At 53.8% G+C, this 26,847-nt stretch overlaps 1 protein-coding gene across 8 annotated transcripts in view; it reads right to left on the bottom strand.

Annotated features, from left to right (window-relative positions):
* Window positions 1-26,635, bottom strand: part of ITGAD (integrin subunit alpha D) — a 28,078-nt gene extending 1,443 nt beyond the window's left edge. The window contains exons 1-29 of one of the 8 annotated variants that reach the window (XM_066275734.1): window positions 26,521-26,635; window positions 24,418-24,523; window positions 23,399-23,502; window positions 23,214-23,284; window positions 22,980-23,094; window positions 20,289-20,419; window positions 19,411-19,556; window positions 18,786-18,939; window positions 18,492-18,642; window positions 18,268-18,341; window positions 16,987-17,116; window positions 16,723-16,865; window positions 16,408-16,548; window positions 16,102-16,311; window positions 15,370-15,500; window positions 15,090-15,247; window positions 13,963-14,117; window positions 13,594-13,725; window positions 12,786-12,859; window positions 12,426-12,654; window positions 5,703-5,816; window positions 5,512-5,591; window positions 5,323-5,406; window positions 1,600-1,675; window positions 1,329-1,436; window positions 1,144-1,221; window positions 837-950; window positions 590-691; window positions 218-328 (exon numbers count right to left, since the gene is read on the bottom strand). In XM_066275734.1, the coding sequence (XP_066131831.1) occupies window positions 218-328; window positions 590-691; window positions 837-950; window positions 1,144-1,221; window positions 1,329-1,436; window positions 1,600-1,675; window positions 5,323-5,406; window positions 5,512-5,591; window positions 5,703-5,816; window positions 12,426-12,654; window positions 12,786-12,859; window positions 13,594-13,725; window positions 13,963-14,117; window positions 15,090-15,247; window positions 15,370-15,500; window positions 16,102-16,311; window positions 16,408-16,548; window positions 16,723-16,865; window positions 16,987-17,116; window positions 18,268-18,341; window positions 18,492-18,642; window positions 18,786-18,939; window positions 19,411-19,556; window positions 20,289-20,419; window positions 22,980-23,094; window positions 23,214-23,284; window positions 23,399-23,502; window positions 24,418-24,523; window positions 26,521-26,551 (3,453 nt within the window). In that variant the 5' untranslated portion in view covers window positions 26,552-26,635. Of the gene's footprint in view, window positions 1-217; window positions 329-589; window positions 692-836; window positions 951-1,143; window positions 1,222-1,328; window positions 1,437-1,599; window positions 1,676-5,322; window positions 5,407-5,511; window positions 5,592-5,702; window positions 5,817-12,425; window positions 12,655-12,785; window positions 12,860-13,593; window positions 13,726-13,962; window positions 14,118-15,089; window positions 15,248-15,369; window positions 15,501-16,101; window positions 16,312-16,407; window positions 16,549-16,722; window positions 16,866-16,986; window positions 17,117-18,267; window positions 18,342-18,491; window positions 18,643-18,785; window positions 18,940-19,410; window positions 19,557-20,288; window positions 20,420-21,572; window positions 21,616-21,757; window positions 21,966-22,979; window positions 23,095-23,213; window positions 23,285-23,398; window positions 23,503-24,417; window positions 24,524-26,520 lie in introns of those variants that run through there. The other 7 variants (XM_066275735.1, XM_066275736.1, XM_066275737.1 and 4 more) reach the window with 7 other exon arrangements.
* Window positions 26,636-26,847: the final 212 nt, after the last annotated feature.

Raw genomic sequence — 26,847 nt, 5'->3', positions numbered from 1 at the left:
ACTACCCTGTGATGCAGGCGTTATGAGTTCAAAACCAGGGAACAACCCCAGAGAGGATGAGCAGCAGCTCACCCGACGTTCAACAGCAAGACAGGGCGAAAACGCGCACCCTCTGGGTGCCTGATCCCTGGCCCGAGTTCTTCCCGCTGCACCTCCCGTTGGTGGGAGGGCGTGGGCTGGAGGCTGGCGGTGTCCAGTGTGGGATGAAAACACTCACCCTGTAGAGTGTCGCTGTGATGAGGACCAGCAGCAGCAGTCCGCCCGCAGAGCTGCCCGCGATGAGGGGGACGGGATCATAAACCTCATACTCTTCTAGCACCATCTCCGTCTGGTTTGGGGATCAGAAAGTATTGGGCCTCTTTTCCCAGACCCCACCTAGTTTCTCCAGCTTTTAACTGTTCCCTTGCTCCCCCAGGCAGGGCTCCAAGAAGTGAGATGCAGAAGCACTCATGAGTTTAGGGACAACGGTCCCACCCAGGAACCTTCGCCCCCTCCCCCTCCAGGCCTGCGAGCCCCCCACCCAGCATCTCAGACTGAGCATCAGAAACCCTCTTACCAGCCTGGCTACCGCCTACCACACAGTCACTACCTGGGCTCTCAAAAATGCCTCCTGTCCCGGGAGCTGGGAATACACAGCTCTGTCGAACGTGATTTCAGCCACACTCACGACCGATACCTTCTTCTGCAATGTCTGCAAGAGAGGGCGAGGCAGCTGGGAAACTAGCTGTGGGGCAAGCTTAGGGTCAGAGAAGTGGCCTAGCTCGGTGCAGGGCGGGCACAGGCCGCGGGGGCACCGCCTGAGTGTGGGGGAGGGGCCCGCTGTCGGGCCCACACACCTGGCTGACCCAGCCGAAGCTGAGGTTGCCCCTCAGGATGAAGTCGAGTTCCTCCCGGATGCCGAAGGAGGGGACATCACAGCGGAACCTCTGGCAGTCGGCCACGGAGCAGTCCTGGGGGCAGGAGAGCAATGAGGTGAAGGAGGGTCTTCACTTCGGAAAGACGAGAGAAAATACAGTGTCGGCTTTGGGCTGAGGAGTGGGTTAACAATTGCAGGACATCCGTGGACCTCGGCACTCTAGCACTGCGTTTCCCCGTGTCCCCCAGTGAGCAGCGGGCCCTCGCGGCGGCCCGGCCCTTTCTCACCAGCACAGGGGTCCGTGCGATCGGAGTCTGGAAGTCAGGATGCTGGGGAGCTTCCCTCTCTGACACACAGGAGACACTCTAGTGAGAGAGAGAAATAGTCACGGAGTGATAAGAGTGTCACTGGTAAGAGGGTGTGAAACACTGTGGGACCAGACCCTGGAGGCTGAGGGAAGCCAGGCAGACACCTGCGAGGGGGCCGCCACAGCCACATCCCACACGGCGACCCCGTTCAGCACAACGGGGACCCAGAAGTGAATGCTGACGGCCAGGTCTCGCTGACTCAGGTTATTCACCTGCAGGAAAGGGAAACAACGTTACTGGGGTCCCCAGAGCACCCCAAGTCTCACTTCTTTCTCTCCTGGCTCTAGCCCCCCGTTCCTCTCCCTCTTTCTCCACCATCTCTCAGTGTTAGTAGCCCCACGGGCGGGCCGACGTGAATATTCCCTGGGCTCTCACGCGATACTGATGCTCAGCTTTCCTGCTCTTCTCATCGGACGTTGAAAAGTTGAGGTACTTGGTGGATTCTTCCTTCCTGGAGAGAGAGGGCTTGTTGGTGGAAAACAGCCCTGGGCCCGTCCTCAGCTGCGCCCCAGCCTGCCGCCAAGGGCTCTTCCAGGCCCAGCAGACGACCCAGGGAAACGACGGCGGTCCCCACAGCCTCTGCAGCCTCAGCTGCAGCCCCTCCCCGCTGTCCTTTGCCCAGTTCACCCAGAACTACGTGCTGCTCATCACTCAGTACACTGGCTCTGTCATGGCCCTGTGACTTGGCTCAAGCTCTGTCTTCTGCTTGAAGTGTCTTTACACACTCGTTTTGGAAAATATCACTTAAAGGCCCAACTTAAATATCACCTCCCATAACAGTTAAACATTTCCCAGAGGGGAAATGTGTTCATGCGCCCTCTGTAGATTTGCTTACTCTAGTCCAGCGAGTTTCAACTGGTATGCCACAGGAATTTTTTAAACATGCAACACCTGACTATTTAGTCAGGGGCACTGACCTCTTTTCCCTTAGATGGTCAAATTAAAAAATGACCACAGCCAACTCAATGATATCCATCTGGTGTGAATGAATCAAAAGTGTACCTTTTTTTTTGTCCTATCAGCAAAAAATATATTTTTTGTCATGCTACAGGATTTTAGTAAGTAGGTTATGTGTGCCATGAGATGAAAACAATTGAAAATCACTGCTCTAGTGGATACGTGGTTGGCTGCAGGTTAGGCCTGCACAGGTGGCTGTAAGAACACATAAGCCTACGGAGACTTGAAGGAAAGGTGGCCAGAACACGCACAACAATGGAGCGTGAGCCCCTCCACGATGGGAATGAAGAAAACTATCCTGGGGCCGTTAAATAAATGTGATGGAAGGTGGCACGTGAACACAAGCCCGTGGAGTGGACATGACTGGTTCTGGCTGCGGGTGGCTTTCCATCAATCCATTCATCCATCCTTCCTTCCTTCCTTCCTTCCATCCATCCATCCATCCATCCATCCATCCATCCATCCTTCCATCCATCCATCCTTCCATCCATCCATCCATTGATCCTTTCATCCATCCATCCATTCATCCATCCATCCATTGATCCTTTCATCCATCCATCCTTCCTTCCATCCATCCATCCATCCATCCATCCATCCATCCATCCATCCATCCATCTGTTCATCTATCCATGGCCTCCTTTACTAAATATTTACCCTCTGCCAGGCTGTATGTACTAAATATTTACCCTCTGCCAGGCTGTATGCTTGGCTCTAGAGAGTCAACAGTTAACAAGTCATCAACATTTCTTTCCAGACCCCACAGTTTCCCCACAGATGGGGCTGTCAGCTTGATGATTAAGAACATAGGAGCCAAACCACCTGGGTTCACACCTAGGTCCACCACTTCCTACTTGAGAAATTTAAGGCAAGCTACCTAACCTCTCTGGAGCCCCGTAGGTTTTTACACTTTAAAATAAGCACACTGATGATAATGCCAACCTCGACCAGAGCTGTGACGAGCTGTGTAGCAGTGCCGTACGTGATAGAATTTATTTTTCCCTTCAGTGCTGTTTGTCTTCCTCTCTGCTCCCTGCCCCAGACCTTTTCTTTCTGTGCTGCGGTTTTCTCACCTTCAGATCTTCGAGTGCTAAGTCTCTTTTCATATATGAGTAAATCACTCAGCCTTCCCAGTCCTTAGTGAGGTATGTAGTATGCCCATTGGCACAAGCTCCGGACCTTGTAGGTTTGATTCCTGGTTCTGCCACTTACAGCTGAATGACAGGGCAAGTTATTTAACCTCTTGGTTTCTTTGTTGGTAAAAAAAAAAAAAAAGGGGGTGGTGGTGGTGGTGGTGGTGGTAACAGTACTCTATCACAGAGGTGTTAGAAGGATTAAATGAACTTAAATACGTGTCAAGTGCTTAATGCCTGGTGCATCGTAAGTATGTAACTGTGAGCTCTTATTACAAGCTGTAGCATTTCCCCGTGGATAGAAGGGGAAGAGGACATGTGCAGTTCGGAAGGGCATCGACACCTCCCCTAGAAATGTATACATCAGGAGCAAACTGTCCCGTGGCAACATTGTAAGTTTCTGACCCATTCTCTAAGCCTCCGGCTCAGCCAGGTCAGTGGAGTTCCTTGCCCGAGTTCCTTGCCCGGCTTCCAGCCCGGCCCCCCCGACTCCCCGACCGCCTGCCCTGACTCCCCTGCCGCCCTCAGAGCCCAGAGCAGCATCCCCGCCTGCCTGCCTTGCAGCCCGCCTTGGCCTTAGGCCCTTGACGACCTTCCCAACACTTGATCACATCTCTGCTCTCCTCTCAGTTTTGTGAAACTTGACCTTTTCTTTCCTTTCTGTGGTGCAAGACCATATCCTGTTGGGCACAAGTTCCCACTTGAGAGTGCTTAGAAAAGCCTCCGCCTCAATCTAGCAGCTGAGCTTCTGCACGTGTGTGTTTAGCACAGAGGGTAGGATTGGCTTCGTGCCAAAGGAGGGCTGCGTCTCAGAGAGAGAGGAGGGAGGACACAGTAGCAGCAAGGTCTGTGTGTGTCCCGCCAGCAGGCCAATTCGTCAGTGAAAAAGCAAGGATCATGGCACAGGCACACCTCAGACACATGTGGGTCCATATCCTTACCACCTCTATAAAGCAAGTATTGCAATACAGCGAGTCAAAGGAATATTCCGGTGTCCCAGTGCATGTCAAAGTCCTATTTACTTTATACTGTGGTCTATTAAGTGTGCAATAGCATTACGTCTAAAAGCTAATCATACCTTAATTTAAAAATAGCATTATTGGTCCTGACTCAGTGGATGGAGCATCATCCCAATGTACCAGGGTCGCAGGTTCGATCCCCAGTCAGGACACACACAAGAAGCAATCAATGAGTGCACAACTAAATGGAACTAAGAGGAACAGTGAGTTGATGCTTCTCTCTCTCTCTCTCTCTCTCTCCCTCCCTCCCTCCCTTCCTCTATTTCCCTTCCTCTCTCAAATTAATGAAAAAAAATTTTTTTAATTTTAAAAATGGCCCTGGCCAGTTGGCTCAGGGGATTGAGTGTTGGCCCAGCATATGGACATTCTGGGTTTGATTCCCAGTCAGGGCACCCAAGAGAAGTGGCCATCTGCTGCTCTTCTCCTGCGTCTTCCCCTTCTTTCCCTCTTTCCCTCCCATAGCCAGTGGTTCAGTTGGTTTGAGTGTTGGCCCCGGGCACTGAGGATAGTTCGGTTGGTCCAAGCCCGTTAGCCTCAGGTGCCAAAAATAGCTTGGTTGATTCAAGCATCGGCCCAAGACAGGGTTGCTGGGTGGATCTCAGTCAGGATGCATGTGGGAGTCGGTCTCACTATCTCCCTTCCTCTCACTTAAAAAATTTTTTCAATGAAATAATATACATATATAACTTTATTGCTAAAAAATGCTAACTATCATCTGAACCTATTGAAAAAAATGGCACAGACCGACTTGCTTGACGTGAGGTTGTCACAAACCTTCCAGTTGTAAAAAACACAGTATCTGGGACATGCAAAGTGCAACCAAACAAGAGCTGTCTGTGTATGGTGTTACGGCAGAAACAGATGGCTGGTCACAGTATGTACGTGTGAGGAAGCAGAGGGGCCAGTTTAGATACCCATCCTCAAAAGAGCAGGCTGGGTTTCAGGGGGAGGCACTGGTCAGAGGTCCAAGGGAAGGGCCAGGGGTTAATCACCTGCTGATCACTGTGTAGACGGCGTATTTCACTGGGAGCTCCAACTGGAAGGCAGTCCTGTTCGACGTAGGCTTATTGTTCTCACTGGAGAGAGGGGGGAGCCCAGTTGGGAAGGAACCCGGGGAGGAGTCCCTGGGTGGTACAGGAGATGCGAGGGTGAAGGAGGCACCACACCTGGCCTGGACTCACCTGCTGACATCGGCCCGCAGAAGCAACTTGTCTCCCAGGTTGGCCTTGTAGGAGACATCGAATGTGACTATGAAGGTACTCTGAGGGAAGGAGAAAGAAGGGGTGGGAACGGGGAAGGTCAGGGCAGAGCGGCAAGGGAGTGGGTCAGGACAAGGGAGAAGAGAGACGAAGATTTGGAGGTAAGAACAGACCTCACTGCCCTCCCGGAAGATGGGGTGGTTGATGCTGCAGCTGCTGCTCCTCAGGTCCTCAGTCCTGGGGGGCACTGCCTCACATGCCAGGTGCAGTGGGCGCCAATGGGGCTGCTTCCAGAGGAGGAGAATGAGTTCAAAGCTGTTACCCGCGTGTGTGTATGGGCCCGATACATAACAGTGCTGTATGGGCTCGATACATAACAGTGCTGTATGGGCTCGATACATAACAGTGCTGTATGGGCCCGATACATAACAGTGCTGTATGGGCCCGATACATAACAGTGCTGTATGGGCCCGATACATAACAGTGCTGTATGGGCCCGATACATAACAGTGCTGGCACAATGGAGCAGTGGGGGAGAGGATGGGCTTTTCAATAAGTGGTCCTGGGAAAACTGACCGTACAAAACACAGACAACAACAGTATCGGATCCCTACTTCACTCCGTTCATTAAAATAAAGTCCAACTAAATTAAAGACTTAAATGTCAAAAGGCCAAATTATAAAGCTTTTAGAAAATAATATAGGGGAATAATTTTTTTTTATTACCTTGGAAGAGAGAAATACTCCTTAAATACTAAGATCCACACATAAAAACACTAAAGATAGTCAAGATGGCGGAGTAGGCAAACGCCGTGTCACCTCCTTCCGCAACTATATGTAAATTGCAACGAAACGACAGAGAAACCATCGCTGAGAACCAGCTAAAATTAGCTGGATAGCCAGGCCAGGTAGCTCAGTGGGTTACAGCACAGTCTCAGTATGCCAAGGTGGCAGGTTCGATCCCTGGTCGGGGTACATACAAGAGTGAACCAATGAGTCCATAAATAAGTGGAACAACAAATCAATGTTTCTCTCTCTCTAAAAATCAATTTTAAAAAAGACTAGCTGAATAGAAGTCCTATAACTAAGGATATGCAGAAGAAGCCGTGTGGAGACGGGCAGGGGGAGCTGAGACATGAAACGGGCTGCTCCCACACCCACGTGTGGTGGTTAAAAATCAGGAGGGATGCCTGATTGGTGGTGGCACAGCAGACAGAGCATCAACCCAGAACACTGTCATCCCTGGTTTGAAACCCCCAGGTCACCAGCTTGAGTGTAGGCTCATGGCCTCAGCATGGGTTTGCCAGCCTGAGTGTGGGGTTGCTGGCTTGAGTGTGAGATCATCCACATGACCCTATGGTCACTACCTTGAGCCCAAAAGTTGCTGGCTTGGAGCCCAAGGTCACTGACTTGAGCAAGGGGGGCACTAGCTCAGCTTGAGCCCCCCAGTCAAGGCACATATGAGAAGCAATCATTGAACAACTAAAGTGAAGTGACTACGAGTTGATACTTCTCATCTCTATTCTTCTTCCCTTTGCCTTCTCTAAATAAATAAATAGGCCCTGGCCGGTTGGCTCGGTGGTGGAGTGTCGGCCTGGCGTGCGGGAGTCCCAGGTTCGATTCCGGCCAGGGCACACAGGAGAGGTGCCCATCTGCTTCTCCACCCATCCCCCTCTCCTTCCTCTCTGTCTCTCTCTTTCCCTCCCGCAGCAGGGGCTCCATTGGAGCAAGGTTGGCCTGGGCGCTGAGGATGGCTCTGTGGCCTCTGCCTCAGGTGCTGGAATGGCTCTGGTTGCAACAGAGCGATGCCCCAGATGGGTGGAGCATCGCCCCCTGGTGGGCGTGCCGGGTGGATCCCGGTCGGGTGCATGCGGGAGTCTGTCTGACTGCCTCCCCGTTTCCAACTTCAGAAAAATACAAAATAATAATAATAATAACAATAATAAATAAATAAATCAGGAAGGCTAGCTTGACTGTGGAGCTTCCCTCTGAGGAGCAAGGTGTCCCAGCCCCATACCAGGCCCCCCACCTTAGACTTCCAGAGCCAGGAAGAGAAGAGGTCCCCATAACTTCAGGCGATGAAACACAGCCAGGATTGTGGCTGAGTGAGATGGGGAACTGCTGGAGTCCCGGGTATTCCTCTTAAAGCACCTGCATGCAGACTTTTTTGCTAATAGACTCACTTGTTCTGACCTTCCAGTACCAGGGCAGCCACTAAGCAGCACCAGGGACACTCGAAGAAGAACTGAACTGTCTGGGTTTAGCACAAGGACTAGAGGGGCAGCTTTCTTCCAGACAGAAGCCGTTATTCCTTAGGGGAGCCCTCCCCCTCCCCCAGCCAGCACGAGCAGGCGGGTGCCAAGCCTGAATCTCCATCAGCCTGACTAACACCGTTCACCCTGCCCTGGTGATTGCCTGAAACCTCCACCCCACCCAATTTGGGGGCCCGCTCAAGCCATTTTCAGTGGTTTTTCCACACAAACAGCCTCTCTTGGCACAGATTTTGGACCTTCCTAAAATCTCTCAACCAACCAGCATCTGTCCTGGGCATGCCCTGTACCCCTTGCTAAGCAGCCCCAATGCTGGCACTGGTTGTGGCCAGCCTCCATTCACAGCTTAGCCTCTACAAGGCACCTCCAAGCCCAGCACCATCGGCAACCATCTGCAGATCACTTTGTAAATTATACCTAGTGGTCCTGGGCAGGGCACAAGCAGCAGCTGACCTGGGCTTGCACCTGAGACACTCCCAAGGGGCCCCAGAGGCAATGTGCCCAGTGGCTAGCTTCAGACCACACCAGATACCACCTAGCCACCTCCACAGACAGCACACCCAAGGGGCAGACTGGGCAGGCACCAGAGTCCCACTAAAGTGTGTCCTCCTCTGTGGGGTCAGCCCCAACACAACCGGGCCTCTGCTATAGTCAGGGCCAGTCCTCACAGCCAGCCAACCTGAGAGTCAACCCTCCCCCCATTGACATGTCAGCAGTAATCAATGCTCAACTATTACAGGAGGGCACACACAACCCACACAAGAGAAACCCTGGAACACCCAGATCAGGTGTCCCGGGAGACTGCATCACTTGGTCCCACAAAATACTTACTACATAAGCCCGCTCTACCAAGACTGGGAGACACAGTAGGTCTACCTAATATATAGAAACAAACACAGGGAGACAGCTAAAATCGGGAGACAAAGGAACATGTCCCAAATGAAAGAATAGAACAAAACTCCAGAAAAAGAACTAAAGAAAATGGAGACAAGCAATCCATCAGATGCAGAGTTCAAACACTAATTAAAAGGATGGTTAATGAAATTAGGGAAGAGTAGATAAACTTAGTGAGTTGTTTTTGTTTTTGTTTTTTAGGTGAGAGGAGGGGAAATCGTAAGCAAACTCCTGCATGTGCCCCAATCAAGATCCACCTGGCAACCTAGTCTGGGCCAATGCTTGAGTACTGAGCTATTTTAAGTGCCAGAGGCTGATGTGCTTGGAAACTGAGCTATCCTCAGCACCCAGGGCCACACTTGATCCAACTGAGCCACTGGCTGCAAGAGGGGAAGAGGGAGAGAAGGGTATGGAGAGGCAGATGGTTGCTTCTCCTGTGTGTCTTAACCAGGAATCGAACCCAGGACATCCATATACCAGGCTGACACTCTATCCACTGAGCCAACAGCCAGGGCCTTAGTGAAAACTTTAACAAAGAGATAGAAAACATAAAAACAGAGACAGAAAACATAAAAAAGAAGCAGCGAGAAATGAAGAATATCATAATTGAGATAAAGACTACCTCAGAAAGAATCAATAGTAGATTAGATGGAACAGAGGATCAAATCAGCAATTTGGAAGATAAAATAGCAGAAAACATTCACACAGCAAAAGAAAAAGGAATTCAAAAAAGTGAGGATAGTTTAAGGGGCCTCTGGGACAACATCAAGCGTACTAACATTCACATCATAAGGGTGTCAGAAGGAGAAGAGGGAGACCAAGAAATTGAAAACCTATTTGAGGAAATAATGATGAAAAACTTCCTTAACATGGCAAAGAATAATAATAAAAAAAAGGATATACAAGTTCAGGAAGCACAGAGAGTCCCAAACTAGATGAACCCAAAGAGGCCCACAGTAAGATACATCATGATTAAAATGCCAAAGGTTAAAGACCAAAAGAGAATCTTAAAAGCAGCAAGAGAAAAGCAGTTAGTTAGCTACACAGGAGCTCCCATAAGACTATCAGTTGATTTCTCAGCAGAAACTTTTCAGGCCACAAAGGATTGGCATGAAATATTCAACATAATAAAAAAATAAAATAAAATAAAAAGGACCTACAATCAAAATTACTCTACTCAGCAAGGCAATCATTTAGAACCAAAAGACAGATAAAAAACTTTCCAAACAAACAAAAAAAAAATCTAAAGGAGTTTATCATCACCAAACCAGTATTACAAGAAATGTTAAAGAGTCTTCTAAAAGAATGAGGAAGAGGAGTAGAGGAAGACAACAACAAGAAGAAGAAAGAGAAACAAAAATTATGAATAATAAGGTGGCAATAACTACATACTTATCAATAATTACTTTAAATGTAAATAGATTAAAAACTCTAATCAAAAGACATGGGGTAACTGGATGGATAAGAAAACAAGACCCATATATACACTGTCTATCAGAAACCCGCCTCAGGACAACAGACATGCAGACATTAAAAGAAAAGTGATGGAAAAAGATATTTTATACAAATGGAATGTAAAAAAAAAAAAATGCTGGAGTAGCAATATATACCAGACTTTAAAACAAAGGCTTTAACAAGAGACAAAGAAGGACCAGCAATTCCACTTATGGGCATTTATTCAAAGAAACCCAACACTGATTTGAAAAGACATATGTATCCCTATGTTCACTGCAACAGTGTTTACAATGGCCAATATATGGAAGCAACCTAAGTATCAATTGATGGATGAATGGATAAAGAAATGGTACAGCTCTGGCTGGTTGCTCAGTGGTTAGAGCGTTGGCTCAGCATAGGAACATCTGTGTTTGATTCTTGGTCAGAGCACACAGGAGAAACAATCATCTGCTTCTCCACTCCTTCTTCTCCTCCTTCTTTCCTTCTTCCCCTCCCACAGCCAGTGGTTCTATTGGTTCAAGCCTTGGCCCTGGGCTGAGGATAGCTCAGTTGGTCCTAATGCATTAGATTCAGGTGCTAAAAATAGCTCAGTACTCAAGCATTGACCCCAGACAGGGTTACCAGGTGGATCCTGATTAGGGTACATGTGAGGGTACAGGGAGTCTATCACACTATCTCCCCTCCTCTCACTTAATAAAAAAGGAAGATATGTAAATTTTCAGTTATAAAGACAGTCATGGAGATGTAAAATATAGCATGAGGAATATAGTCAATAATATTGTAATCACTGTGTATGGTGTCAGATGGGTAGTAGATTCATTGAGGTGACTACTTCATAAATTATATAAATGTCTAATCAATATTTTATAAACCTGAAACTAATATAATATTGTATGTCAACTACGATTGAAAAATAAAAATTTAAAAAAAATTTTTATTTATTGATTTTAAAGAGAGAGGAAGTGAGAGAGAGAGAGAGAGAGAGAGAGAGAGAGAGAAACATTGATTTGTTGTTCCACTTATTTATACACTCACTGGTTGATTCTTGTATGTGCCCTGACCAGAGATTGAACCTGCCACCTTGATGTATGGGGACGATGCTCTAACCAACTGAGTTACCCAGACAGGGCCAGAAATTTAAAAAAAGATTTTAAAAGACACCAAAAGGAAGATTGATAAAAATCAACCACAATCAAATTAAGACGTCCTGTGGACTAAAAGACAGTCTAAAGGGACTGAAAAGACATACTACAAAGACACTTGTTGGAAAAGATACTTGAACACCTGTAACTGGAAAAGGACTAGTCACCAGAATATGTACAGAATTCTTAAAACCGAGTAAGAACAAGACAGGCAACTCAATAGAAGAATGAGAAAAAGACGTGGACAGGAACTTCCTAAAGGTAGAAATCCAAAGGACCAAGAAATATATGAAAAGCTGCTCAATGTTGTTAGAGAAATGCAAATCAAAACTGCAAGGAAATCATATGACAGAAAGTTAAAAAGATGGATGAAAATTAACAAGGTGGACAAGGCCAAGAGTCGACGTGAATGAGAGCCGTAAGAACTCTCATACACTGCCGACAGATGTGTAAATAGTTGCAAATGAATTGGCTTTACTTATGAAAATTCAAGAGACGCATGCCCAGGGATCGAACATCCCCACACGTGGCGTGTCCCTCCCACATACTCGCGCACAGGTACGCCAGAAGATGTGCTCAAGAAGAGTCATGGCCAGAATCGGGAAACGACTCAAATGACCGTCGGTTGTAGGGTGGGTGAATAAATTGTGGTATGGTCAAACGACAGAGCCGCTACAGAGCCATGGACTTACTCACAGCCACAAGAAACAACACGAACGAGTCTCACAAACATAATATTGATGAAAAAAAGAAAGAGCAAAGAAAAGGCAACGTGTCTGTTTATGGAAAGTTCAAATACTGGCAAAACTGAACAGTATTAGGGATGTACGGTGGGGTGGCAATAAAAACGATAAAGAAACACAGACAGTCGATTGGCCAGATTAGTGATTTCCTTTGGGGAGAGAGGGAAGCTATGATGAGGCTTCTTGGGGGGGTACGAGCAGTGTTTTATTTCTTGACCTGGATGCTGACTGCATAGCCATTCACTTGATAGTATTCATTAAACTATACATATGCTTTATGCACTTTTCTGTGAGTGTGCTTTATATTTGCTCATCGGGAAAATAAAAAGAACTTACTACACCCCAGGGCAGGGGAGAGGTCGCAGCCAACCAGAGCCCAAGGGAGCTAATTACCCGACTTCCTGACACTCGTCGGTAGGACAGCCCTTCCGGGTAGTAGAAGTTGACCACAGTTCCGTAGGAATCCTCGCCCTCGTTCCACACAGTCACCGTCACGTTGAGCTCCAGAGAACTGCCCACCACCAGGGTCTGTACGCTGGAGCGGGAAGGACAGCTCTTGGACAGAGTCCACTGGACAGAGACCGGAACTGGATCAGGGGCCGGAACTGGATCGGGGCCGGGGCTGGGGCAGAACCGTGGCAGTCATGAGCTGCGGGCTGACTGCATTCCAATCACCCCTTTGTGAGAGGGACGAAGGGGAACCCACCCTCACTTCTCATCCTGCGTCTGGGCAGGGAAGGGGGTAGAGCTCACCCTGAGAAGCTGAGGTTGACACTCAAGTCCCCTTCGCAGGGGCGATCAGGCCCGCAGTTCTTCTGAAAGGGGAGCTGCAGCAGGACAGGACTCTTCTCACCCACGCCTTAACCCGCTCCAAGCCCCGCCCCCGCCCCAGGGGCCCTGGTCCACACTGAGCATTACAGACCCACGCCCACACCAAGCCCCGCCCCCGCCCCGGGGGGGGGGGGGCCGGTCCACACTGAGCATTACAGACCCATGCCCACACCAAGCCCCGCCCCCGCCCCGGGGCGGGGGGGGGCCTCGTACACACTGAGCATTACAGACCCACGCCCACACCAAGCCCCGCCCCCGCCCCGGGGGGGGGGGGGCCCTGGTCCACACTGAGCATTACAGACCCACGCCCACACCAAGCCCCGCCCCCGCCCCGGGGGGGGGGGGGCCCTGGTCCACACTGAGCATTACAGACCCACGGGCACCGCCATGATGTAGCAGGCGGCCAGAGGAGAAGAGACAGGTGCTGAGCGTGGACTTCAAGGGAAAGGGGGACAGGACTGGGGCTTTGGGGACTAGGTAAGAGCTACAAGGTGCGCAGGAACGAGAAACGTCAGGAGGGACATGAGGAATGAGAACCAGGGTGCACGTTCGGAGGAAGGGGGGGGTGGCTGAGAGGCGAGCAGGGTCCCGGCGGGCGGGGTCTCGGGAACGGGGCGGCTGTGCTGGGCTTGATGGGGCTGCTGGACAGCTGGGAGCCACTGTAGCCCCTCATGCACCCCGAGCCCCGGTGAAGGTCAGCACCTCCCTGGGACCCCCCTGGAAGACTCACGGCCGCAGTGAAGAGGTCCTGCGAGCCCAGAGCCAGCACAGGGTGGAGGTTCTGGAAGGAGGGGACGGGCTCCCCCACCAGGGAGAAGTTGAGGCGCAGGACGATGGGGTTCACTACGTCTTCAACGCAGTCCTGAGGGACAAGGGGCTTTTAAGAGCCCTTTCTTCTTCCCCTGGGGCCTCTCTCTGCCGGCTGCCTTCCCGTGGCCGCACACTGTGTCCCAGCCGAGCATGGAGCCGGGTTCTCTGGCCCCCACTTCCCTCTCTCCCCAGCTCCGCGTCTCCCTCAGCAGGATTCGGGGACACCAGGGGCTCGTCCTGGGCTCCCTCGCCGTCCACCTCCCCCTGTCCCAGGACCCAGAGTCCTCACGGGTAAGAGCAGCTTCACGGTTTCACAGTGATCTCCCAGCCCCAGGGTTTGTCTCCGAGCCAGAGTCCAGTTCTTGGTCTCTTCAAAAACGGCGCGAGAAATCAGACGGCCTGGGTCCAACGCCAGATCGTACCGGACAGAGCTTCGGACGTCACCTGCAGCGGAGGACGAGGGCAGACGGGACGTGAAAGAGAAAGTCAAATGTCCGCTTTCCGTTCATTCATGCGGTATGTATTTGCTGAGCGGCTCCTACGGGCCACGAACAGTCCCAGGTGTGGGGACAGGTGGGCAGGAGAGGGCAGGTCGAGGTGGCCCCTGCCCTCACGAAGGCCAGTCTGGGAAGGGAGACAAGCACATGACACACACGTCCCGGCCTGATCAGCGCAAGGGGCAAGGGGCCCTCAGAACGACCGACCGAGGAGGGCTGGCTAACTCAGCGGGGCTTCGGAGACGCCCTCCCGAGTGGACCTTGTCCGAGCTCTGGTCTGAGGGTGAGCATACCCTCAGCACTGGCAGGCTCCTGAGGGTATGTACAGCACTGAAGACAGGGCCCGGGCCCTGGGAGGTGAAGACTGGGGAGGGGAGCGCCCCAGACCGTGGGGACAGGGGCTGAAACCGGAAGGGGGGAGGCCGGCACCTTTACAAAGGTGTAGGGAGAGAGGGGGGTGGGATGAGGAGAGGCGAGGGGGGCAGGAAGGGACCAATCACTGAGCCGGTGATGGCGGAGGGGACTCTGGTCTTGGTCAGTGCAGGAAGGAGGGAGTTGAGAGGCGTTCAGCAGAGGAGCAAGGAGGTCAGGCGAGCACGTTGGAAGTAATCACTCTGGTTGCTCTCGGGGAGGAGCAAGGACAGGTGTGGGGACAGCTCCCCTTGTAGGCAGGGAAAAGAGAGGCCTCAAGGAAGGCAGAGACGTGGACAGACGGAGAGACGTGGACAGACTCCACGCTGATCCTGGAGACGGACCTACAGGCCCGGCCGGGCCGCGGGGAGAGCAGGGACCCGGGTTGCCCACGCCCGCAGAAACGGCTGTGAAAGGAGATCTGGACTCCTGGGCCCATGCCCTCCGAGGACGAAGACGGGGCTCAGGGACCTTGGGAGGGAGGGTGGGAGTCCTGAAGGAAGCTCACCCAGCTGATCACGCGAGCTTTTCTGGATAGTCAAACAGACGGTGGCTGTCGCCGCGTCCTGGGGGGCGGGCACCTCTCCCACACACTGGTACACGGCCTTCACCACCTCGGAGGGGCTGAATCTGATGGCCACCGCCACGTTCAGCACTGGCAGGCTCCTGAGGGTATGGACAGGGCTGAGGACGGGGCTGGGCCCTGGGAGGATGACCGGGAGGGGCAGCTGGGTGAATGAGATACAGAGCCAGCCAGCGGAGCAGGCTGAGGGGCGGGGAGTTCTCACCTGAGCAGCAGCACGTGCCCCCGGGCCCCCACAGCCAGGTCTGCCAGTCCGTCCCGGGTGAGGTCCTGGCCCCCGCTCAGCGACTGCCCAAAGTGCTGGAGCCCAGGGGAGAGCTGGGAGCCCGCGATCCTCTGGGGTGGGGGGGAGTCAAGGGAGGTGATTGATGGACAGCTCTGACAGGAAAGGTTCGGGAGGGAGGCTGCAGGGAACTCGGATCCCAACGGAGTCATAAGAGAGAAGAGACGAAGGGGTCGGAATGGAGAGCGAGCAGAGTGAGGACCTCGGGGCGCCGGACAAAGACGGGAGCTTTCTCGGGAGGGTGCAGGCGGACGACAAATGCAGAGCAGAACCGTGGGAACGTAACAGACTTGTCTGTTCATCACTTGTATGTTTATTCATAATTATCGGATGAATGGCACTGCCACTGAGTAATATTTACAAGAAGCCCATGAAGTTGATTCATTATTGACCGTCTCACAGAAGGAAACTAAGGCTAACTCCATCGTTAGCCTAAAGCCACACACAGCTGGCCGGCCAGGCATCTGACAAGAGCCTGCAGTCTCTTAACTGTTAAGCTGCCCTCAACGGATTAAAGTCTTAGCTGAGCCTGGTGAGACTCAGGGTAATAAGCCACTAATGGAAGGGGGGACAGCCCCCGCTAAGGCCAGCGTCAGGAGGCGGGATCGGGTTGTTCGGAGACATAAAAAGGAGGCTGAAGACCGGGCGTCTCACCTGGCTGTGCGTGGGGCTGACGCCCCGCCTTGAAGTCCCATGGAATAGGTAGACAGCACCCTGGTTTTCCTCTTCTCCCGGGGCCCCGATGGCCACGTCCATCAGCCTGTCCCCATTCACATCCCCCAGCACTGTCAGGGCCGCCCCAAAGCGGCCCCAGGGGTGGCCTTGCTCCCCACGCAGAACAGCCTCACACTGCCACCTGGCCCTCTGCAGAACAAAACCAATGCCAGTCCCCGACCCGGGCCACGCCGCCACCCCACGCCCAGGCCCCACCCAGCCCAGGTCTCCTCGTCAGCCACTCACCCTTCGGGGCACGGGGCACACAGACACTCGGCCCCCATGGGTCGGCTCGTAGTAATGGGGAGCCCCGATGAGGACCAGGTCGGAGCTGCCATCTCTGTCCACGTCCACGGAGCAGAGGGAGGCCCCGAAGTACGAGCCGATCTGGAGGGCAGAGCCTGAAGTCACCCTGCCTGCCCCTGCTAGAGGGCACCCCCTCTGGGCCGGGCTCTGCCTCTCCCCAGGCACCAGGATCTCCCCCCATGAGCTCCGAACCCCTCCTTCCCCTCCCTCTCTGCCCCTGGAGACCCCGCCGCCCTCTGTTCCTCCACACCCAACCTGGGTCCCTCTGACTTCAGCCTTCATCTTCCATTGCCCGGACTTCTGGGTGAAGATGACAACCTTCCCGGTGTGCTGATGGCGGGGGGCCCCCAGGACCAAGCTCTGCACCCCCTTCCAAAGGGCCAGCTCAGTGGAGTAGCCTGAGGGGGCTTGGTCTCAGCATGATGGTTCCCCCCTGCCCCCCAGCTCCCCCCCCCCCGTTCCCGCCCCTCCCAGGAAGCTCATCTCCCACCTGTCCTCACAACCAAAGCCTCTTCTCACCCAGGTAGGAGTCCCTCATGTCCACATTCTCCTGGGACATGTTGATGAAGGTGGGGCTCGTATTTGGGGGGTACACGAAGGCCCCTCCAGACCAGCTGAAGCTCCCCACAGCCCCCAGAGCAGGTCCGTCCTGGGAAGAAAGGATTCCAGGGCTGAGCAGGGGGAGGGAGAGGGGGACAGCAATGCCAGAGCAATCCTCTCAATATCTGCCCACCCCACGGGGGCCCGGTCAGCTCCATTGTCTTTCACCCGCGGCCCCAGGGTTAGGGTTCCTCAAACCCAACTGTGAAGCCACCACCCTACTGGCAAACCAAGATGGCTCCCTGTCACCAAGCCACTTAGAATGGCATCTAGGAGCCATCCCAATCAAACCTGTGGAGTTACCCTCTGTTCCAAAACACAGCAAGCCTCTGGCCCGGACACCTCTCTCTCCTCTCTTTCTGGGACTCAACTCCTGTCTCTGGGAGAGTCAGCCTCAAGTCCCTCTTCTGCAAGGCTTCCTCGGTTCCCTTGGGGAGAGGCAGGCACTTCTTGCTCTGCCCAGACTGTTTACTTTTAAAACTTTTGATTGTGGATCATTTAGAAAAGACACAGATGTAGAAAGAAATATCTAATGAATCCATAAGTACCCATGACACAGCTTCAGGGGTCAATTCATGACCAACCTTGTTTCATTTCTGCATCCCCCCCACTCTCTCCCCAAACTATTTTGAGGCAAATTCCTCCAGCTATTTTGAACACACACCTACTTTGGACAAGGCATGTTGTGTTGTTATGTCTTTGGTCTACATGTCTGGCCCTCCCCACCTCCGTGGCCATCTCCTTCCATGGCGTCCTTAGCTCACTCTGCTCCAGCTGTGCTGGTCCTAGCTCTCTAGTGCAGTGACTCTGTTCCTGCCTCAGGACCTTTGCACTTGCCTTTTCCTCTATCTGGAGCAATCTCTCCCCAGATTTTTCCAGGGCTGAACCTTTCTTATCATTCAGCCTCAGCTGTTATTCCTCAGGCCTCCTCTGATCACCTCTCTTTATCCCGTCACTGAGCACGATCTAAAGGTCTTCCCCACTGGATAATTACTACATGAGAGAAGGAACCTTGGCTATCCTGTTCTCTGCCCTGTTCCTGGCACCTGCATACACTCCCTGAATGTCTCACCCAAACAGATGGTGAGCTTGAGGGTAGGGTCAGCTTTCTTGTTTACTTCTGGGTTCCAGCTGCCAATCAAGGGCCGGCTGGCCCAGGGTCTTGCCTGAGGCTTGCTGTCAAGCACATGCTCCACCCACCGTTGTGAGTACTGAACTGAAGCCTTCTTGTGACATCTCATACTGGAAGGAGCTACTTGTCCTCGACTGGGTTCCTGTGGGGGAAACAGGTCGCAGAGGTCATGAGACCACAAGGACTCGGGGCCTGGGTTCTGGGGAGCAAGTCTGGGTGAGCTGTGAATGGGGCCGGACCTTCAGGACCTCGGCACAATCCAATTCCAAGACCTAATCTCTGCCCCATTTACCCTCGACAGCAAAGATCTTCTCCTGCAGCTGCTTCTGGATGCTGCCAAGGGCGGCAAAGTTGTCCACCTTGAACACGTGGTCCTGCGAGGGGACGGAGCCAATGGTGTTCAGCTCCTGCCTGGCGGTGCGCTCCTGGAAGGTATCTCCCACCTGCAGCGGAGAGGCAGCTGAGATGGAGCAGCCCAGCAGGCTTTCTGCGGGAGGGCGGGGCGAGGTGCAGGCTGAGTCTGGGGGAGGCACAAGGAAGAGGAGGAGGACCGGAGGGGAGGAGGGGGAGGGGGAGAAGGAGGTACCCCGATGGCGTAGCGAATGATGCCGGCTTTCTCAGCCTGGGGGATGACGTCCCTGTACTCCAGGGGGTCTCTGTATTTCTGTCCGTCTGTGATAACAATGAGGATCTTCTTGGCACTTTTGCGGGCCCCGTTCTTACTGTGAAACAGCTCTTTCCTGAGAGGGTAGAAAAGGAGATGTGACTCGGCTGAGACGGGATTGCTTCCGGAAAGAAATGGTTTGCAGTACGAGAGGCTCATCTGGAGAGACGGGGAGTCCTGGTGACCCCAGACTGTCGGACATGTGAAGAAACTGATTCAGCCCTTTCTGGAAACCATACTGACTCTAATTTGCGAGACCAATAATAAAGATACTCATATTCTTTGTTCCTAAATTCCACCCGCTACGGATCCTCATTCCCAAGAGGTGGTATGATTCTGAGTGGACGCTCTGGACTCAGACACCCTTGGGCAAGTGACTTTATCTCTCGGAGCCTCTGCTTCTCTCCAGGTACGATGAGGATACCAGATGTGCCACAGCTGGCCTCCAGCGGTGGCCCACAGTGAGCCACACCTGATTACCTTCCCACCGGCCAGGGAGGCTCCGGGCCTGGCCTGGGCCCCCAGGGGCCGCAGGAGGGGAGCTTACACCACAGTCTGGATGCCGGTGGCTGTGAAAGTCAGTCCCTTCAGCTGGACGATGGGGTCCAACAGGCTCCGAGGGCTCGGGCTGGCCCGGAACTTGGCGAAGGTGAAGTGGGCCGCCAGGAGGTTGGAGTACTGCATCAGCGAGAACTGCCGGGGGGCGGGGGCGGGGGCGGGGCTGGGATCAGCAGGGCTCATTTCTGTGTTTAATGAGCTTTTTGTTTCAGAACAATTTTGGGTTGACAAGCCACGGTCTATGTGTTTCTGAGGCTCAGCAAATATGCGCTGAAACCCAGAAGAAAAGAAAATGACCCAAAAAGAAAACCGGAAAATTGAAATCAAAGAAGGCTTCTTTTGTAGTTTACAGAGAATAACCTTGCTAACCACGTAATCGTTCAAGCTAAATTTAAAAAAAATTATAACACATGATACCAATCTTTAGGCTACATTTCCTCACTTCTCAAGAATATGAATACACACATATACGAATGACCGGTTTAAAATAAAGTAATAAAATGAAGACGTCGTGAGTTACATGGAAAACAGCAGAGAATCATCAATTACTTGGCCAAGTTACCTTCAGTCAAATTTCACAGCAAAATTATCTTATAGTGTTTTTGATGCTTTTAAGCAGCAAAAGCATTCTATTTTCTGTGGCCTGCGGGAACCTATTAAGTGCAATGGGGGAGCCGGCAGGGTTCAGGGCTCAGACTGGCCCTGCCCTGGGACCACATCTTTCCCCGGGACCCTGGCTTCGTGGTGGCGCGGGCCCACTGAGCCAACAAGCCCAGCAGGGCTCTCACCCCCTCCCAGGTTGTCCCGCCCCGAAGCAGACCCTCCCCCATCCCGCCCCCCAGGCCCGGGGGGGGTCCCCGTCTTCACCAGGGTGTCGGTGCCCTCAAACTGGTCCATTACAGCTCTCACAAAGTCCTTCATCTGCTTAAAGTCGTTTTGGCCGATGCTGGCAGAGCCGTCAATCAGGAAGACAATGTCCATCTCTTGATTCGGACACTCTGCGGAGAGGGAGGAAAGAATCGGGGAGGCACGGGTGGGTCCCAGCCATCTCCGGGGACCCGGAGCCTTCCCACGCCACAGAGCCAGGGCTTGCTCTCGGCGCAGGGCTCAGTTCCCACCTGCTTCCCTCGCCCTCCGCAGGGGAGACCCAAATCGGTGGGCCCAGGCCCCTGTCCCCTCGGCAGAGTCCCCGTCGCGCCCCTCCTCCCACAAGGCCTGGAAAGGGGAAGGAGGAAGTCGAAGACAGAGGCCCAGTGGGTTCCTCAGCCATTTAGTTAACAAAATTTTCACTAGTTATTGAATACACCACGCTCTGCAGTGAAACAGGGCACAGGAACTTAGCCAAGGAGCTCAGGGTGTGCAGCCTGCAGCCAGCGTGCCTGGTGCCAGCCAGCTCCACCACCCAGGCGGGGCAGAGTCAGGCAAGTTAGGTAACTTCACTGGGCTGCAGTGTCCCCATCTGTAAAATGGGGATATTCATAGTGCCTACCACGTGGGATTATTGCAAGGGTAAAAAGAATTCATATGAATACAAAGTGTTTAAGACAGGGCATGCCCCCCCCCCCAGTAAGGGGTAGCACCACATGCCGGGCATCGTTCTAGGCCCGAGGAAGGACACATTTGCAGTAGATGCTGGGCGTGCCACCAAGAGCTCGTCCCCACCAGGGCAGAAGCACTCATCTGGCTGTCCCTGGCTCCCAGTTGAGTCTCTTCCCAGGAATCACCCGCGTCAAAAGGGAGCTGCCTTGCCCACAGTCCCGCCTCCTATGCTGGGGACACCCTGGATCGGGGCCACCTGGATCCGGCCACACTCCACTCCGCTCCGAGAGCTCTAAGCTCGGTCCTCCAGGCTGAGACCTCTGTTCCGACACTGCAGTACAGCCTCCCCCACTGCCCAGCCTTGCTCTCTCGCCCTCTCACAGGGATTGCTTTCAGGAGCATTCCCAAAGGAGCCTCAGAGTTCGTTCCCAGGGAAACGTGACAGAAGATGGTCTCTTTAAAAAGAAAGACACCCTCCCTGCCTTTGTGAAGTCCACACTGTAACAGAAAGCCACGCCATAGGCACATGAGCGCAGGAGCACGAGACCTGCCGATTGTTCCCGATTGTTCCCAGACTCGTGGGGGGAGGGGCTCGCAAGCCCCAGCTGTTACCTCCGCCAGCGCCCCACATCCGGTGCTGCTCCCAGGGTGGCGGGAGGTCAAGCCCCCCAACTGTGGGTGAGCTGAGCTGCCGCAGCTTCGCCCCCGCCCGCCCACCCAGCCAGCTGGTGCCCAGGAGACCAGGGAGGTCCTGTCCCTCCCCCCTAGTCCTCCTGGAAGATAGAAAACTCAGGTACCCGCTGGGCAGGCTCAGAGGCCCTCAGCTGCCCCCCTTCTGGCCGTGATCCCTCACAGCTGGGTAGCTGCTGTCACCGCGCCTTGCACTTGTGCCCACTTTTTTTATAGCTTCATCACAAAACCACCGCTCACACCCTCTCTCAGGCCAAGCAAGCTCATCGTGTCGATGTGGTTTCTGTTTCTCACTTCTGTTACTGTATCCACGGGGCTTCCCCCTGCAGACACCTGGCCCTAGCTGGGCGTGTTCTGGAAAAGGGCCGCTTACGCTGGAACTCCTCCACCTCCTGACAAGTGGTTACTCGCCCGTTTTCTCGTCTGTGAATGGGGGTCACCCTGCCCACCACCCAGGATCTTGTGAGGGTGCAGCATGGTCCGGCAGCCAGCACTGCCTGGCACGCGTCCCTCCAGTCCAGGCAAACCTGCCTCGTTACGCGCCATGTCCCCCTGTCATCAGGCATCCCCCCTCATGAGCCCTGGATACATCTAGAAGACATTTACCTTCTGGTGTTTAAATGCCACCTTCCCTACCCTGGCTGCACAGACACCCCAGGCAGGGCATGGTGCCCCCAGAATCCTGATCACCACCCTACTCCGCTCTCTCTGTTCCCTCTGCAGCCTCTGCTCTCCCAATTTGGTTGGGGGTGGGGTGGGGGGTAGATTTCTGCCGCTGCTTCACCTTTGGCTAAAAGTCCACCATGCCTGTCACCATGGCTTCTCTGGTCCAACACATTGTTCTCAGTCAGCACCTGGGGTGGCCCTCACTTGTGCCTATTTATTGTCTGTGGCCTCAGAGGGGGCCGTTGATAGCTTCGCCCTGGTCCACACGGTCCTCACGTGCATCAGTCACAGTGACTATCACATGTTATATTTAGCTCCATTTTACCAAGAAGGAGACTGAGGCCCAGGGAGCGAAGCTTCAGGGCCAAGGACACAGAGGCTGCGCTTGCGCAGAGAGGCACCCCCGCCCTGCGCCCAGGCACCTTTCTCTGTGGGAGACCTCCGGGCGGGCAACACTGGGCTGCACACTTGCCACGGCCCTATGATTTACTCCCCTAGGAAGGGACAGAGTTCATCTGCGGGTGCCTGGCAGCCAGCAGGCTGAGGCCTCAGGGAGGACCACCCCACCCGCCAGCGCAGAGGCGGAGCCCCGGCTTCACGCTCCGCCCACTTCTCGGTGCCCACAGGTGCTCCGCCCAGAATCGCTGTCTCTAAGAGACCTACCTGGCAGCGCAGCGGGGACCCTCCGGATGATCTGCAGCTGGGAGCCCAACAGGAGGCAGGAACCTTTTACGTACACGTTCTCCCCACAGGCTCGGTGCGCCGTGGGGCCGCAGGCCTGGGTGCAGAGGCCTGTGTAGGCAGTGTGGCCCCAGAACACTCCCCTCTGCTCCCCCAGCCCCAGCCTCCTCTGGTCCCCGGGCCCTCCTGACCCTCCTGTGACCCAGGGAAACTCACCAACAGCCAGGAGCGGTTCATCGCGGCCACTAAGGACAGGCCCAGGGACATGTTCACAGCCTCTGGGGGGACTGCAAGGGCAGACACACAGGGTCACACTCACAGGCACCCCCCCCCATGTGCAGGGAGAGGGAACTCCGGGTGCAGGTGAGCTTAGGGCCCGGTTCCCAGGGCAGGTCACTCACCGTGCAGCGGGACAGGCCGACACAGGCCGGTGGCGACATCACAGTCATACAGCCCGCCTGTTTGGTTGGCTGCCACCACCTCCAGGGGGGCTCCCACCACGAGTCTGGAGGCACAACCATGACATGCAGTGGCAGGCAGGGTGGCGGCGCAGGGCACTCCGGGGTGTGCAGAACTCCGGGGTTTGCTCTTGGCATTTGGGAGACCATTCATAAACCAGGGCCCGAGGTTAACCCACAAGCACGGAGAACCATGCTGGACTCTTGTGTGTGCTCGTGTGTGCATGCGCACGAATATACGAATATACATGCGTTTATGCATACAAATGGTTTGAGTTTTGTTTTGTTGTGTTTTTTTTTCACTTTCACCAAAAATAAAACCATTCAAGGCCCTGGCCAGTTGGCTCAGTGGTAGAGCGTCGGCCTGGCGTGCAGGAGTCCTGGGTTTGATTCTCGGCCAGGGCACACAGGAGAAGCGCCCATCTGCTGCTCCACCCCTCCCCCTCTCCTTCCTCTCTGTCTCTCTCTTTCCCTCCCGCAGCCAGGGCTCCATTGGAGCGAAGTTGGCCCAGGTGCTGAGGATGGCTCTGTGGCCTCTGCCTCAGGCGCTAGAATGGCTCTGGTTGCAACAGAGCGACGTCCCGGATGGGCAGAGCATCGCCCCCTGGTGGGCATGCCGGGTGGATCCCGGTCGGGCGCATGCGGGAGAGTATCTGACTACCTCCCCGTTTCCAACTTCAGAATAATACAAAAAAAGAAGAAAAAAACCATTCAAAACAAGCCAGTATTTCCCAACTCTGGGACAGCGCATTCTGTCTCCAGGTCACCAGCCTGAGAAATAGATCACCCAAGTTAAACAGGAAATTCTCCTGAAGCTTTCAAAACAAATAGACGACTCTGTAATTAATTAGACAAAAAATGTAAACGACTTAAATTGGACAATTTAAAACAACTATATCGGGATCCATAGCTGTATCTATAGTCATATCAATGCAATGGTGATGGGAGTCGGGGCAACCTACCTAGATCTGCCAAACTGGGCCACACTCTGCCCAAAGCCTGCTCTGTCCTCTCGGAAGACCATGGGCTCTTCCACGTCCAAGTTGAATCCGTGATAAGAAGCCAGAACTGAGGAATGTGGGGGTGGGGCAGGAAAGCCGGTCAGAGAAGCCCCACTTCCTGGACCCCGGACTGCTCACCTCGGTGCCCACCCTACTCCGGCCCTGGCTTCTCAGCTGCCCAGCTGTTTTTTTCCTGATTTGCCAGCTGTGTGTTTCTGGTTCCTCTCCCTCCTTTAAAAATAATCAAAGCACAATGCAACGAACAACAGTCCAGAAAAATGGCCTGACCTGCGGTGGCGCAGTAGGTAAAAGTGTCGACTTCGCATACTGAGGTCACTGGTTCGAAACCCTGGGCTTGCTTGGTCAAGGCACATGGGAGTTGATGCTTTCTGCTCCTCCCCCCCCTTCTCTCTTTCTCTCTCTCTCTCTCTCCCCCCCCCCCCCGTCTCTGGCTCTTCTCTCTAAAAAATGAATAAATAAAATTTTTAAAAAATGGCTAAAAAAATAGTCCAGAGAAACGTCCCTTCAAGGACCCACAAGAGGGAATCTATAATCTGAAATGAGCCCTGTCACCTTCTGGTATATTAGATAAGGAATGTCTTTTAAAGATCCAATGACCACAGGTTTACTGTCTAAATGGGGGCCCTCTGAGAGTCAAAGGGACACCATCAATAGTTACACCAGGGATATTGGGACTGCACTCCCCCGGGCAAGCCAGGGCATAGAGTCACCCCTTCAAAGACAGTTCCTGCTTCATCTCCTCATTATACAGAGGCCCTCGGGTCCAGATTGGAGAGCACACTTAGAATTCCGTGATTATTTGAAATTCTGTGTCTCCCATGTCCCTCTGCCTTGGTGGCAGGCTCCAAGGGGGCAAGGGCTGCTTCTGTCTTTCCTGGGGGCCTGGTGCCCGCCTGGCCTTTGGCAGGGGACTGATTCCTATTTGTTGAGTGACCCAGAACTGCACAGTCGATGGCACAGCCAGGAGTCTAGCCCTCTCCCCTGGTCCTTAACTGGTCACCGTCTCTTCCTTAAGCTCGAAAGCTTTGGGGAAGCCCACATCTCACGGGCCCTGCCCTGCCCTGCCCTGCCCTGCCACCCAGCCACTGCCACCCGGTCCCTCCAGAACCCAAGTGCTCTCTGGACTGCAGAGTCGACTCAAAGCCCAAGACAAGGGAAGCTGTATGGAGGCCAAGCTCCACACTGGGCAGTGACAGGGAGGGCCGTCACCTAAACCCAGGGTCCAGGAAGAGGCCAGATGTTCAGGGTCCTGGGAGCCTGCTACGGCCACACGCAAGGGAGCCTCATGTCCTACATCTTTCTGTCAAAGAATAACTCTGCTGCTGAGCTTGAAAGCAGCCCTCGTGATCAGACTAGTAGATGGGGTCTCGGTCTCAATGCCTCGGAGGCCAGGCGGGTGACATCAGTGAGTCCAGTGGGTGGATGTGAGAACCAGAGAATGACGGACACTTACAGACTGTGGTCCTTCCAAAGGGGGCAGCCACCACTGGGCTCTAGAACCCGAAGCTGTGAGACCTTCCCATTTCTCAAGAGAAACTGGAAATCTGGATTTCTGTGTGAGATCTGATTTCTAAGGGACACACACTAATTTTTAAATGACACGTGGTTGTGGTCCTGATATCATGTCAACTTCCAAAGTATTCTCTTGGCAGCCATGGGACAGCCGAGCCGAAGTCAAGGCTTGGGGGCAATGCAGGACCAAGCAGGTGGTATCCAACCTCCTCCCCTCTCTGGTGGCTCCCGGAGCCTTCCCCTCCCGGGGTGATGGGGCTGACTCCTCTCAGCCCATAGTGCCCACACTGGGCCCCGCAGGAGGGAGAGGGGGTGCAGTGCCAGCTCATCTTCTGTCCAAACCTAACCCACCAGCCCGGCTTCCCTCCTCAGATGCCAAGCCATTCCCCGTTCACATCAGACCATGGACATCGGGCCCCTCCCTGGTCTTTGGCTCTTTGAGAGCTATCTGAGCCGACCACCAGCCCCAGCCTGCCTCACTAGATAAAGACCCCCATCCAGGCTTCTCCCAGCGCCGAGGGCCCCGCTCACCGCCCAGGAGAAGCACCGCTCCGAGGGCCATCGCCGAGCAGCGCACGGAAGGAGAAGTCTAGGGCTGAGCAGCAGAGCTCCGTGAGATGCTTGGTATCGGGGGAAGAGTTAAAATAACTACTCAGGGCCTTGAAGTGGCGGGGGCAGGGCCCATGGAGGAAGTCCTTGGTTAGTCGTAGGACGGAGAGGCGGGGGCAAAAAGCCAAAGACACCCTTGCAGAAAATCCCCCACACTTCCCCCACCAGCACCTCCAAGGCTCTGGCTCCAGCCTCCGGGGTCCTGGCCTTCCAGAAGACCGCCCCCCCCCAGCCCTCGTGGCCCAATTG

This window comes from Saccopteryx bilineata, chromosome 4, assembly GCF_036850765.1.
Source record: "Saccopteryx bilineata isolate mSacBil1 chromosome 4, mSacBil1_pri_phased_curated, whole genome shotgun sequence".
Lineage (NCBI taxonomy): Eukaryota > Metazoa > Chordata > Mammalia > Chiroptera > Emballonuridae > Saccopteryx > Saccopteryx bilineata.
Note: the sequence above shows the minus strand (reverse complement) of the source record. Positions and strands in the feature narration are given on the sequence as shown.